The sequence below is a fragment of the Neoarius graeffei genome, chromosome 17, assembly GCF_027579695.1.
Source record: "Neoarius graeffei isolate fNeoGra1 chromosome 17, fNeoGra1.pri, whole genome shotgun sequence".
NCBI lineage: Eukaryota > Metazoa > Chordata > Actinopteri > Siluriformes > Ariidae > Neoarius > Neoarius graeffei.
The window spans coordinates 47,463,673-47,478,656 of NC_083585.1; the positions used below are offsets into that span (position 1 = coordinate 47,463,673).

General features: G+C 41.5%; 1 protein-coding gene across 3 annotated transcripts in view; it reads right to left on the reverse strand.

The window, feature by feature from the left end:
• Positions 1 to 14,640, reverse strand: part of aplp1 (amyloid beta (A4) precursor-like protein 1) — a 146,891-nt gene extending 132,251 nt beyond the window's left edge. For all 3 annotated transcript variants that reach the window (XM_060897680.1, XM_060897681.1, XM_060897679.1), the window contains exon 1: positions 14,346 to 14,640. In XM_060897680.1, coding sequence (XP_060753663.1) covers positions 14,346 to 14,411 — 66 coding nt within the window. In that variant the 5' untranslated portion in view covers positions 14,412 to 14,640. The remainder of the gene's footprint in view (positions 1 to 14,345) is intronic.
• Between the last annotated feature and the right edge of the window lie 344 nt (positions 14,641 to 14,984).

The following is a 14,984-nucleotide window of genomic DNA, read 5'->3' on the forward strand; positions in this document are numbered from 1 at the left end:
GAGCATTTTGGGGTTTTTTTTGCAAATACGATAAACAAAAACTTTATACAAAACGTCCGATAAAATCATTTCTGCTTAGAATGTAAACAAACCAGTGAAATGACAGGAGCAATTTGTGAAAAATGCGATAATTCTTGGGGGAAAAAAAAAAAAAAGATACGTTCTTACCATCAAATACTTTGTTTTCGAGTAGACTTTTTAATTTCGTCTTCGGTTGGTTCAGCAACACGCGCCGCCATTTTTTTGTTCTTTAAGGTTTTTTGGAGGTTGGCAAACCAACTTAAAGGTGCATTACTGCCACCTACTGGGCTGGAGTGTGGAACAGGAGGTTTTTTTTGGGGGGGGGGGAATATATTCTTTTAGCTATTTCTGTTTCTTTTAAATACTTGATAAAAGGTGATATATCTGACTTGATGTGCTCCGCCATTTTGTTTTTCTCTACTCACGGTATATGAGCTGATATCCTAGTAATAGAGTAGCCGATCAGAGCGCACGATTGCTCATATCCGGTGAATGTGGCTAGAATAATAAATATAACAGCAGCAATGTCTTGCTGCGATACGCGTGCAGGTTTAAAAAGTAGCAGCCTGAAATGTACATGCATACACACAATATTATTATGAGTCAGCTTTAAATATGACAGATGTTGGTGCTTGGTCTCTGTGTTATAGTTTTTAAAGCATGTTATTCAGTAACAATGATGAATTATTCAGTAACTGCAGTAAAAAAAAAAAGTGCAAGCTTGAGAGAACCATAACAAAAGCATGAGTTAATTAGTCCAGGCATTGCTTCTTTTTTCCGAAACGTATATAAATGAGTGCTGTCATGATGAGCAGCCTTGATTCTCCGTGATTGCCCAAGAACGCAGGAGCAGGAAAACAAGAGAGAAGGGAGGAGAGACAATGAGCCGCGTCGTCGTGTTTCATGCCCCATGGCCCATGCGCATGGCAGAGCATAGTACACTGAAAAACATTAACGAAAACTTGATTATCCCCCAGCTCAGAAATTAATTAAATGAGAAAGAGGAGATCTGGTGGGGCTCCTGCACTCCTATCTGTTTCAACAAATACTCTGCCCTGCAGCTGCCAGAGACGACAAACTGCTGAGAAAGTATTGCACACCCAGGACAATTTAGTGATAGAACCCTTCAGCCACATTTCTTCCTATAGCTGTTTACCGAGGCATTACTCCAATGCATCTTTCCAGCTACAGTGTCTAGACCTGAACAAGCGTTCCTGTAAAGCCTTGGATTTGCTGATTCTTTGTCTGCTTAGTGCTCAGTGTGCCCATGAAGCTTTTTCAACCAGCAAGGTCACTGTTTGCTTCCAACACACAATACAATCTGGCAAACGATTCAATTATCTAATATTCAATGCTTTCAATACGGTATACATCCTGAATCTGTATTCTGAATAAGTAACTAATTGAGCATGCCAAGTTGACTTGGATGGACAACACATCCAAGCTCGAGCAGTGAGAAGCCAGTAATCAAGCTAGTATGGAACCTAGTATGGAAATACTTCAATTTCATGTGGGTTGATTAGCTCATCCGGCTGACAGGTGATGAGCTCATGCCATCGTGTGTTGTCCATCGTCCGTCCATCAGCCAAATTTCACAAAAATCGCTTCTTCTCTCTTAATTCTTCACCGATTTTTATTCTTTTTGGCAGGAAGGTAGGTCTGCCCGGGATGCATATGGCTTCTACCCAAATTTGCATAATTTCAATTAATAACGAAGATATGGAGTAATCATTCAATCAATCCCTAATGAGCAGTTTCCACACAAATCACTTCTCCCTCAGTTCTTCACTGATTTTGATTCTTTCTGGCATGAATGTAGGGGTACCTAGGGTGCATAGAACTTCTACCCAGATTTGCTTAATTACAATTATTAATGAAGTTATGGACTAATTAAGCCTGAATGATCAGTTCAACAAAAATCGCTTCTTCTTGGTCAATTCCTCACCGTTTTGGATTCTTTCTGGCAATTAGGTCGGTATTCCTAGGGTGGATATAGATTCTATATGTAGCTTGTATATAGCTTGCAACAAGCTATTATTGCGCAAGGTGGCCAACTTTAGATCGTTCCTTCTGGACTAGATGGGGCTGGAGTGAGCTACGCCATCATTGACGGTCTCGTTATAATTGGTAAAACATTGGTGTTTTAAACAGAGTAACGGGTGTATAGCGTCACCTCAAATTATGAAGGTTCTTCCACTACACCTTCAAGTTCATCCACCCTTCTTTCAGCTGCTCCCGTATGTTACGGGTCGCAACGGTGGATGTTCTGCATATTTGATTTGGCATAGGTTTTACACCAGATGCCTTTCTGAGACAACCCTCCCCAATCTATCCGGGATCGGGACCAGCACCAAGCATGCACCGTCTCGTACAACCTCAATGGCTGTGTATTTTTTTTACCTAATCTGCATGTTTTTGAACTGTGGGGGAAAACCCGAGCACCTGGAGGAAACCCGCACAGACACGGGGAGAACATGCAAACTCCACACAGAAAGGACCCCGTCGGTTCGAACCCGGAACCATCTTGCTATGAGGCGATAGTGCTAACCACTACAAGCTGCCCTTCAATTTCATCCACTCAGGCTACCATTACGTCTAAGCTAGACGTACAGTGGTGCTTGAAAGTTTGTGAACCCTTTAGAAATTTCTATATTTCTGCATAAATATGACCGAAAACATCATCAGATTTTCACACAAGTCCTAAAGGTAGATAAAGAGAACCCAGTCAAACAAATGAGGCAAAAATATTATACTTGGTCATTTATTTATTGAGGAAAATGATCCAATATTACATATCTGTGAGTGGCAAAAGTATGTGAACCTTTGCTTTCAGTATCTGGTGTGACCCCCTTGTGCAGCAATAACTGCGACTAAACGTTTGCGGTAACTGTTGATCAGTCCTGCACACCGGCTTGGAGGAATTTTAGCCCATTCCTCCATACAGAACAGCTTCAACTCTGGGATGTTGTTGGGTTTCCTCACATGAACTGCTCGCTTCAGGTCCTTCCACAATATTTTGATTGGATTAAGGTCAGGACTTTGACTTGGCCGTTCCAAAACATTAACTTTATTCTTCTTTAACCATTCTTTGGTAGAAGGACTTGTGTGCTTAGGGTCGTTGTCTTGCTGCATGACCCACCTTCTCTTGAGATTCAGTTCATGGACAGATGTCCTGACATTTTCCTTTAGAATTCGCTTCTATAATTCAGAATTCATTGTTCCAGCAATGATGGCAAGCTGTCCTGGCCCAGATGCAGCAAAACAGGCCCAAACCATGATATTACCACCACCATGTTTCACAGATGGGATAAGGTTCTTATGCTGGAATCCAGTGTTTTTCCTTTCTCCAAACATAACGCTTCTCATTTAAACCAAAAAGTTCTATTTTGGTCTCATCTGTCCACAAAACATTTTCAATAGGCTTCTGGCTTGTCCACGTGATCTTTAGCAAACTACAGACGAGCAGCAATGTTCTTTTTGGAGAGCAGTGGCTTTCTCCTTGCAACCCTGCCATGCACAACATTGTTGTTCAGTGTTCTCCTGATGGTGGACTCATGAACATTAGCCAATGTGAGAGAGGCCTTCAGTTGCTTAGAAGTTACCCTGGGGTCCTTTGTGACCTCGCCTACTATTACACGCCTTGCTCTTGGAGTGATCTTTGTTGGTCGACCACTCCTGGGGAGGGTAAAAATGGTCTTGAATTTCCTCCATTTGTACACAATCTGTCTGACTGTGGATTGGTTGAGTCCAAACTCTTTAGAGATGGTTTTGTAACCTTTTCCAGCCTGATGAGCATCAACAACGCTTTTTCTGAGGTCCTCAGGAATCTCCTTTGTTCGTGCCATGATACACTTCCACAAACGTGTGTTGTGAAGATCAGACTTTGATAGATCCCTGTTCTTTAAATAAAACAGGGTGCCCACTCACACCTGATTGTCATCCCATTGATTGAAAACACCTGACTCTAAGTTCACCTTCAAATTAACTGCTAATCCTAGAGGTTCACATACTTTGGCCACTCACAGATATGTAATATTGGATCATTTTCCTCAAGAAGTAAATGACCAAGTATCATATTTTTGTCTCATTTGTTTAACTGGGTTCTCTTTATCTACTTTTAGGACTTGTGTGGAAATCTGATGATGTTTTCGGTCATATTTATGCAGAAATATAGAAAATTCTAAAGGGTTCACAAACTTTCAAGCACCACTGTATTTATTTAGCATAGTTTTATTTTAAAAATCAAAATCAAACTTGCAATCTGATTTTTCTGTGCTCAGTCCAAAATATTTTACATTCAGAAAACAGAAGGATTTTTTTTTTTCCAAAAAATCATTCTGGTATCGGAGAATCATGATCCACTTGGTATCGAAGTCAAAATTCTCGAATCGTCACAACCTGAATTCATTTTAAAGCTTGTACTAGTGACTGGAGATTAGGTGGTGATGAATTAGACCAGTGGACATGCTGTCAATGAAAGCTTACTGATCAAACGGTTCTGCATGAGAGCAGAATCACAGAAATCTTGCAATGACAAAAAAAAAAAAAAAGTTGTTCAACCTAGAAATCTAAAAATAAAGTTAGAATGTTTTAAAGTGGACTTTTATGGAAGCATAAGCAACCTTTATCTAATATCACACTTGCCCCTGACTGTGTATATGGCGAGCGTTTTCTCGTTCCCCTCTTCCTCCTGTGTGCTTCGGTAAATTTCCACACACTGCTCCTTTAAACCCTGCCAAGTCTTCTGTGATACAGAACAAATGCTTGTTTCGCTAATGAATCCTGCTCAGCTAATGAATGAATGCGGCTTTTTCAGAGACAGAAGAAATAGTCGATGTCAACAAAACTCACCCACTCATTTGTTCAGTTCCAGTATGTCAGAATAGATGTTCTAGATTCTAGTGCATACGCTAAAAGAAAGTGATTGTTCTTGCATTCCTTCTACATAGATTGTCCATGTTACTACAATAAACAAAGCTAGTAAACGTACATATTTCTATTTAATAAGTTTAACATACAACTGCCATTACTGAACTATTTACTTTTAGTGGAATTTGTTTTTTACGTTTTACTCAAGTGGAAATTCTGATCTTAGTTTAAATACGTAACACATTTGAATATAATATTTTATATTTGAATGAAGATAAATGTGATTTGGAAAGGCTATTCATGATAATGAAGTTATTCAGACTTTAACTGTAGCTCTGATGACTCCAGGCCAGGTGAGATAGCCCAGGTATAGGGTTACAGGTCCAGGTATAGGTCTTTAGTCTTAGGCTACATCCACACGACAACCGCAACGAGATTTTTTTTTTTTAAATATCGCGTCCACGTGGGCAACGGATCAGTAAAATATCAGGTACATATGGCAACAACGCTTGCTGAAAACGATGCAATACACATGCCACACCTCTACGTGCGCTGTAAGACGGTCCCTTCGGAGACACCAGAACAATAGAAGAAGTAGGACGCATGCGCATAAACCCCTTCTTCTGTAGCATCAGCCACATAAAGTTTTGATTATTAATCAGTAGCGTAAAACGAAAGACGCGGAAAGAGGAATGAACGGGGGTAGATGGAGGGAGAGAGGAATGAACAGGGGTAGATGGAAGCCGGTACGCCAACATTCTGATATCCTCCAGAATTCTTTAAATGGTCCGGAATAAACTGAATGCTACACGTTGATGGATTACTTTGTTCTTCTACGCCCTTTTTGAGGAATGTATTGTCGGACTTAAACCAACATCTGAAGAGGTGAGATCGCTCCTTTTTTCCCCCTATTTTTTGTTTTTGGAAAGCAGTGAAAATATTTTGTAAGCGCGTTTCATGAACCAAGTTATAGGATTTGTTGACAACTCGCATCGAGTTTGTTACACTTCTACCCGGCGTGAAGCACCGACAGTCATGTGGTTGTGCCGTCATCGTAAACAAATCCATTCTACTCATCCAGACGACTTCGCAACGGGGCCGTTGCCAGATTTTTCCACTCTGGAACCCGTTCTCAAAAGATTTCGTTTTAGGGCACCCAAAACGCCGGTGCCGTGTGGATGCCAGGCTGAAACAATAAACAATTTTATCAGATTCACCTGAATCCGTTGCCATGTGGACAGGGCCTTAGTCTTTAAATGGAAAGTGTTTATAGTTCTAAGTGACTTATACTTACTTATTATTACCTCCGCCAAGGAGGTTACCGTATGTTTTCGGTAGCGTTGGTTTGTTTGTTGGTTTGTCTGTTAGCAACATTACGGAAAAAGTAATGAACTGATTGCTCTGAAATTTTTTCCAGAGGTGTGGCTGGGCACAAGTAACAATCCACTAAATTTTGGTGGTGATCCGGATCACCTTCTGGATCCCGGATTTTTTTAAAGGATTCTTTTTTTTAAAGGATTCTTGGCGGAGGTCTGCGCTCTCCGAGTGCTTTTCTAGTTACTTTTAGTTTAGACTGAGTGATGAAAGTACAGCAATTTTAATCAAATAACTATGTGTCAATAAAATCTAAAGGGTTATTCGTTGTTTCCTTTATCAATATTATTTTTCAGTTCCCAAAATTAACTTCTATAATAGAATAATAAATCATTTTACAAATAAACCATCAAGGCTGACTGGTATAAAATGTCCTCTCTCATTTTCAAGGAAAAAAAAAAATCTACAAAATATTTTCATAATACAAAACAAGGTGGTGTAGTGGTTAGCACTGTCGCCTCACAGCAAGAAGGTACTGGGTTCGCGGCCAGCGAGGGCCTTTCTGTGCAGAGTTTGCATGTTCTCCCCGTGTCCGCGTGGGTTTCCTCCGGGTGCTCCGGTTTCCCCCACAGTCCAAAGACATGCAGGTTAGGTTAACTGGTGACTCTAAATTGACCGTAGGTGTGAATGTGAGTGTGAATGGTTGTCTGTGTCTATGTGTCAGCCCTGTGATGACCTGGCGACTTGTCCAGGGTGTACCCCGCCTTTCGCCCGTAGTCAGCTGGGATAGGCTCCAGCTTGCCTGCGACCCTGTAGAACAGGATAAAGCGGCTACAGATAATGGATGGATGGGCTTAATTTTTCACATCCATCTCTTTTTAATTTCTTGAACTGGAATATTTTTCACTTTTGTGGAATCAAAGACACCACCACTACTAATTGTTGCAAGTCAAAATGCGCAGAGTGGTAAGAAGCAGAGGCTCGGCCTGATTTCTCTCTAACACGTTATATAGAATCAGGGACTGTCATGTGAAACGAAATCTGTTATTCTATCCACATTCACTGTCTATGAGCAATCGTGCACTCTGATTGGCTGCTCTACTACTAGGCTATCAGCTCATGTACCGTGAGTAGAAAAAAAACAAAATGCGTGTTACTGAACCAACCGAAGACGAAATAAAAACTCGACTCAAAAACAAAACCTCAAAAAAAAAAGCAACAAAATATGGAATGAAAGTATTTGATGGTAAGAATGTACGTTTTTTTTTTTATTTTTCAAGAATTATTATTATTGAATTTCACAAATTGCTACTCTCATTTTGTCGGTTTGTTTACATTCTAAGCGGAAACGATTTTGTCGGATGTTTTGTCGAGTTTTTATTGATCAAATTTGCAAAAAAACAAAAATGCTCCATTTCTCAAAATCCACTGAATGTGGATAGAATAAAACAGTTATTCCACTCAATCTCATCATACATGGCTTATTGAGGTTTTTCACCCACGTGACCAAGTCATGTGATGCATCGTTAGGCTGCCATTTTGGACGTCACGGCTCGAATCAGTTTGAATGCGAGGAAGGCGACAAACGAAAAACATAAAAGAAAAAGGAGCGAGATGCAGAAAACACCTTCACTATCCAGCGACGTAGGGCATTTACAGGGCGAGCAGAGGGAGAGGTATTTGCAAAAATTGAGGTTAGCAGGCTTAGAGAACGACGTTTACCTGCTTCCACCAGGATTGTTCACTGACGTACGGAAGTACACGAAGCCCTCGTCTTTACCTGACTTCGGCCCACATGATCTGTATACCTATGTCGTTAAAAACCCATCGCCGTACACAGGTATTGATCTGAAAGCGTATAAGAGTTTGGATGCCTACAAATATTTTGTGTCAGGCTGGGTAACATGCCTACATCAGCGGGTCGTCCCTGGAGCCGGTGGTCGCCATCTTATTACAGCTAAGGTTTGTTCACATTTTCATTTACTTTCGGTCCTCAGGATAAACAAAATGTTATTAAATGTCATTGAAATAACTTCTTAGTCTGCTGAGACATGGCCCGTTATAAATTTGCTGTTACCAGGCAATGACCAAGAACTGTATTATTAGGGTCGGTGTCTGTGTTGTAGCAGTGTACTAGCAGCTAGCTGTTAGCACTAGCTAATGTCAACAACATAGTAGCTAGTATGTTACTGTAGCAATGTTTACGTTCAGTCATTTGGATGACTGCTAAAACCTTTCAGTCTCAAGTTTTTCCTTTACTGTATTTACTAGTTTACTGTAATTATGATCCGGCAGCTATTTACACCGGATCCAGTGTAAATAGCTGCCGGAGCGCACTCCGGCTTGCTCCCCCTCAAATTAAGCAGCGCGCTCCGGCTTGCTCCCGGAGTGCTCCGGCCGAGGTTCCGGAGCGCGCTCCGGCTTGCTCCCCCTCAAATTAAGCAGCGCGCTCCGGCTTGCTCCCGGAGTGCTCTGGGAGCAAGCCGGAGCGCGCTGCTTAATTTGAGGGGGAGCAAGCCGGAGCGCGCTCCGGCAGCTATTTACACTGGATCCGGTGTAAATAGCTGCCGGATCATAATTACAGTAAACTAGTAAATCCAGTAAAGGAAAAACTTGAGACTGAAAGGTTTTAACAGTCATCCAAATGACTGAACGTAAACATTGCTACAGTAACACACTAGCTACTATGTTGTTGACATTAGCTAGCTTGACCTTCAAAATGGCGGACACCGGGGCGTCACGTGACCCGGCCGTGACGTCAGGTGAAATACCTCAATAGCCAACTCGGTGCTACGCGCCTCGTCTACTATCAGCTCATGTACCGTACGACTCGATTTCGTTCATGATATCCAATGAAGGCACATATGAATACACACACACAAATTTACTCTCCTTCGAGCAATGAAATTACATTACATGAGGATAACACTTTTTTTTTTTTTCCCCCCCTGACTGTGCATTACAGACCTATCCTGGATGTGTAATCTGGATGATAAACTCTGGCAGAATCCACTGTACACTTGAGTTCCTCCGTGTCACAGTAATCCATTAATTCTCTTACAACGAGGGAATTATTCTAGTACACTAACAGCAGGTTTATGGCTAATACAACCAGCAAGATCTGTTTTTCAATAAAATAAAATAAAAACTCCAGTAATCCTATTCAAATTGAACAACACTTTTCCTGTGTACCTTTTCAACTGATAGCTGGAAACAGGATTTGTGCTTGATCCTGATTATGCAGACAGAGATCACGCGCACACTGCAAGGTGACTTGTTTTATCCTAATTCCTTCACTACATCAGATTTTAAGCCGAAAATACAGACACTGATCTTCATCTCCTCCTAAAAAACACATTTTCAGTATGAAATTAATCTTGGAAAACATCTCATTATCTGTAGCCGCTTTATCCTGTCCTACAGGGTCGCAGGCAAGCTGGAGCCTATCCCAGCTGACTACGGGCGAAAGGCGGGGTACACCCTGGACAAGTCGCCAGGTTCTTGGGTAACATATTATATATAAATACATAAATTGTGCCAGTCAATGGCTGTGCTTTGCTTCTTTCAATTCTAACTGGTACCAAAATAATAAGTTCAGAAACCTTGAAAACTGTCTCTATTGATGCGCATTTCTCCACTGCAGACACACTTCACTAACTGCGATCGGATCCCAGCGCCATACTGCAGAGGAATGTCAGGATGTTATTGTTATCTCCCTGCTGAAGACCCAGCACCAGCATACCCATGCTCGCCCTCATCAACCTGGCACTCCTATAAGCATGTCACTGATGAATCAGATGTACAGGCACCATGTGCTATAAGCCAAGCTTAACGCTATCACGCCGTGGGAGTCAGGGCCGAGTCCGTCTCTTGTTCCTTCTCGTTATTATCTATCTCTGTTTGACATCATCTTGCAGGTGTAAATGTACAATGCTGTTGCCTTGGGATGGCGGGATGAAAAAAGCCTTCAGCTTATTGATTTTATGCCAGTTATTCAGTGCACGCAGCTGTTGGTGTCGGTTTAAAATACAGGAGAAATGGAGGTTTTGATCAGATCACCTGCACTGATAATGATGAGGTAGTTGTAGTAATAATATGAGATAGTTACAAATATCCACTATGGTCAATGATATGATTTTAACTGTTTTCAGGACGTATTTCAAGGAAAGATAAATCACAGAGCGTTAATGGATGCTAATTATGACATTTCATCCCCCTCTCCACAAGTTCTGTTTTACTCCCCCCCATTTGTGATTGTATAATTACTGTACTCAGAAAGCTAAGAAACACACTCACTGCACAAGCTCAATCTACTAAGGCTGTGGTGTAAATTAAACTAAACTAAACCTGCTGAGCTATTTAACAGTTATTCCACAAAATCGAGTCGTACGGTACATGCAGGGGCGCCGCCAGAAATTTTGGGCCCCATGAAAGATTAGAATTTTGGGCCCCCCAACTTTGCCCACCCTCGTCACAATTGCACTATTGTCATTATTTGACTTTTGATAGCCCATGGACCTTGAGTTTGTCTCATCTCATTATCTCTAGCCGCTTTATCCTGTTCTACAGGGTCGCAGGCGAGCTGGAGCCTATCCCAGCTGACTACGGGCGAAAGGCGGGGTACACCCTGGACAAGTCGCCAGGTCATCACAGGGCTGACACATAGACACAGACAACCATTCACACTCACATTCACACCTACGGTCAATTTAGAGCCACCAGTTAACCTAACCTGCATGTCTTTGGACTGTGGAGGAAACCGGAGCACCCGGAGGAAACCCACGCGGACACGGGGAGAACATGCAAACTCCGCACAGAAAGGCCCTCGCCGGCCACGGGGCTCGAACCCGGACCTTCTTGCTGTGAGGCGACAGCGCTAACCACTGCACCACCGTGCCACCCACCTTGAGTTTGTGACTTTCTTATTGCATTTTATGTATTAACCAACCAGGGACTAGATGAAAACTGGTTTAGAACGTGTGAACATTACACACACGTAACCATGTCAAACACTTGACTGGTGTCTGTTATTAGCAACACTTTAATCTAGCAAACTGTATATGGCGCTCGCTCATTAAAAACTTCAATCCTAAAGCATTTATGGGTTGTATTGCTGCTTACCTCCTTCTCCAAAGAGGGGTTCAGTGGTTTGGTAGGGCGGAGGTCCCCCTGAGGCTGAATCTGTGCATATTTAGGGCACCCCATTAGTTATGAAACTGGTTATTAGCACCAGCATAACGTAATATTTCATCTTGTTTATCAGACAAGTCAGTTCAGTTATTAAAATGGAAAAAAGTGTCACTGTACAAACTGTAAAAGTGTTCTTTTGATAGGCTAATCCAACCACGTTCATACTGTTCATTTACCATTCGCTAATGTTTTGAACACATGTGAGCGATAGCGACTTTTCTTTGGGAAAAACTGAGTGACCAGTTGCCTGCCTCTCCGGTCCCTCTCAGCTTTCAGCTGCCTTTCTTTACGTTTTTGACAGCCACTCTTCATATTTAGCGATCATAGACTGTACGCACTCCACTGCTGGCTGGCTGGCTGCTGCACCGCGACACAGCAGCAAGTAGCGTTGCACTGATCAGCACACAGATTTAACGCATCGCGCCTCTACCAGAACTGGACCGTACCATTTCGCAAAAGGGGGAGGGTTAAATGACAACATGTTGAAGAACTCAAGAAATAGACAACCTTGTTCAATTAGCTCATTTTACCAGATGGAATATTGCATTGTTGTTATTTCAAAAGTCTTATTAAAATCATTAAAATCATATTATCAGCCCCTTAAAGGGCCCCATGCCAGTGCTGGGCCCCTAGAATTGTTCTAACCTTTCCCCCCCTGGCGGCGCCCATGCGTACATGAGCTGATAGCCGATGAGGAACATAGCACCGAGTCGGCTATAATCCATGTACGACGAGATTGAGTGGAATAACTGTTTTATTCTATCCACAGTCACTGGATTTTTAGAAAAAGAGCATTTTTATTTTTTGCAAATTCAGTAAATAAAAACTTTACACAAAACATCCGACCAAATCATTTCCACTTAGAATGTAAACAAACTGGCGAAATGACAGGAGCAATTTGTGAAAAATGCTATCGTAATAATTCTTGAAAAATAATTTTTAAACAAATACGTTCTCACCATCAAATACTTTCATTCCGTATTCTGTTGCGCTTTAATACTTTCTGGGGTTTTGTTTTCGAGTAGAGTTTTTATTTCATCCTTGGTTGATTCAGCAACACCCGCCGCCATTTTGTTTTTCTCAACTCATGGTATATGAGCTGATATCCTAGTAGTAGAGTAGCCAATCAATCAGAGCGCACAATTGCTCATATCCAGTGAATATACCGTAGATAGAATAATCATGGTTATAAAAAACAGCTTGGAAATTGTTGAATTTATGATTTATTTGGATGCAATGGTTGGTGCTCTGAGTGCTAATTTTCTCAATATGATTTACGAACCTTTAATTTTATGAAATGCGTTTCATCAAACATTTCTGCATCAAACACCATTCGCTATAATGTAAACGTACACAGATGAGTTAAGTAGAAATTGCTCAAAACATTCACAGAAATTGGGTTATACATTTCCTCCAAATGTAAAACGATGCAAATATTTCTGATTTTATGTATAAAATACCGTGTTTTAACATCTCCATGTGCTCTATATGATAGAAATCGTAGTCCATTATTAAAAATACGCTACAAAAAGGATCCGATATCATTTCTATTGAGCTGCACTCATCCTGTAATTCTATTGCAGCAAATGAGTAATGAGCTGACCTCGCCCAAAACCGTGTTTTGCTTCGTGATTTTTTTTTTTTAAATTAACTTTGTGTTTTATAAAATAGTGTAGAAATCACATCTCTGAACACAAACCAACTTGGAACAATATTAACATTAGGCTATGAGGTCTATCACAAGAATTTTGCTATAATACCACCTTCAAAGGTCAGAAGGCGGAGCCACAGGTCATCAAATTGCAATATGTTGAATGAATGAATGAATAAATAAATAAATAAATAAAAATATTCTACGTATTCAAAATGGCTGCCCCAAAACAGAAAGTTGACCATCAGACAAGACAAAATTCCTTGGCACCAGTTTCTCCTTTGCTCCATTTGACTCCACAAACGTACAGAAGGAAATGCCGCACAACAGACGTTACATTTGAAGGGTAAAATTGCATAATTTTTTGCCCCCCCCTTTTGTCACCAAACCGTTTCTTCAAGTCTTGCTGATGCACCAACACCACGTCGCTCGCCCTATATCGCTGCTCTGCCATCCCACGCACTGCAGATTTTTCAAAACACCTTATTCACCTTAACACTTAACGCACAATTGAGAGCAAGGACAACACTAACCCGCTAAAGCGGGACGTGTGTGGAAGCGGAAGCCACGAGGACTGAAGCTGAAAAATGGAGAACTTCATGCATGTGCATTTTCCTGGTTTATTTTTTCACCCTGGCACCAAAAATCCAATGAACTGCTCTGAGCCCATGCTGAGGCCTTGAACATCAGTTTTGTGTGTGTGTGTGAGAGAGAGAGAAGAGCTGCAGAGCATCAATCAGTGGTGCAATAACAAACAGAGCCAAGGGCCAAAATCTCACACACTCGGGCGCGCAGGAAAAAGACGAAGGCCAAAAATCTCAGCCAGTGCGTTTCTTCTGACACTGCGGATATGAGTCAGGTGCCTATATAGGTAGATGCAGATGAATTTTGTTAGATGCACCAAGCCCCCCCACACACACACACCTTACTGAAATGCAGATGAGGGTTTTTTGTTTTTTTTTAAATACTATTCAATGGAAATGTATTTTATAAATCTTTATACCCCGGATACTCCTTACCTCAAAGTGTTTCTACAAAATGTACAGTATATATTTTTATATTTTATTATTCCTAGTATTGTATTTTCAATAGAAAAAAAAAAAAGAAAACTATATCCCACTGATGAGACACAGGCCACGCCCTATGGAATTAAAACGTCTATGCATTTATAAGCAATCCCCAATGACATTCATATTCATTCTCTCTCTCTCTCTCTCTCTCTCTCATATATCCGTCTTGTCGTCCTGTACAGCACAAGATCACATGAAAGACACGACCCACCGTGCATCATGCATCTTACCTGCGCTCCTGTCCACGCGCACCACGTCAACAACGTCATTACCATAAACGCCTTTTTATTTCCCATCCTCGCGAGCCGCCTCCTCCTTTATTATTCTGATTAGAATGAACTAGAATCTCTCTTTTCTTTTCTTTTCTTTTCGCTTCCTGTGTTATAATCTATATGCTATCTGTCCTTTCTCCGCAGCAGCTCTGCGTGAACCGGGATGCTGGAAGATTTCTGTGCGTGCGTGCAATCTCTCTCTCTCTCTCTCTCTCTCTCTATCCAGAGTGTCGCACGCGCAGCCCGGATCTGTCGGAGCGATAATCACGGTGCGCGTGCCCCACCCTGTCCTCCTCCTTCTCCTCCTTCTCCTCCTACTCTGCTCAGTGTTGCCAGATTGCCTACAATTCACCTTGCTGTCATTTTGCTCGTATGTTCTAACGCTGCGTTCATGTGCTATGGCAGGGGTGGGCAATTATTTTTTCCATGGGGCCACATGAGAAACAGAACATTTTGTGGAGGGCCGGACCAAAAGGCTGAACTAAATTCTGCATAATATTAATTGTATTTCTTTATATAAAGCAGTAAATAACATTGTTTTTACAAGCTGCGAAGACTGGTAAGAGTATGGGGAAAAAACGAGGTTGCCTTACAAAA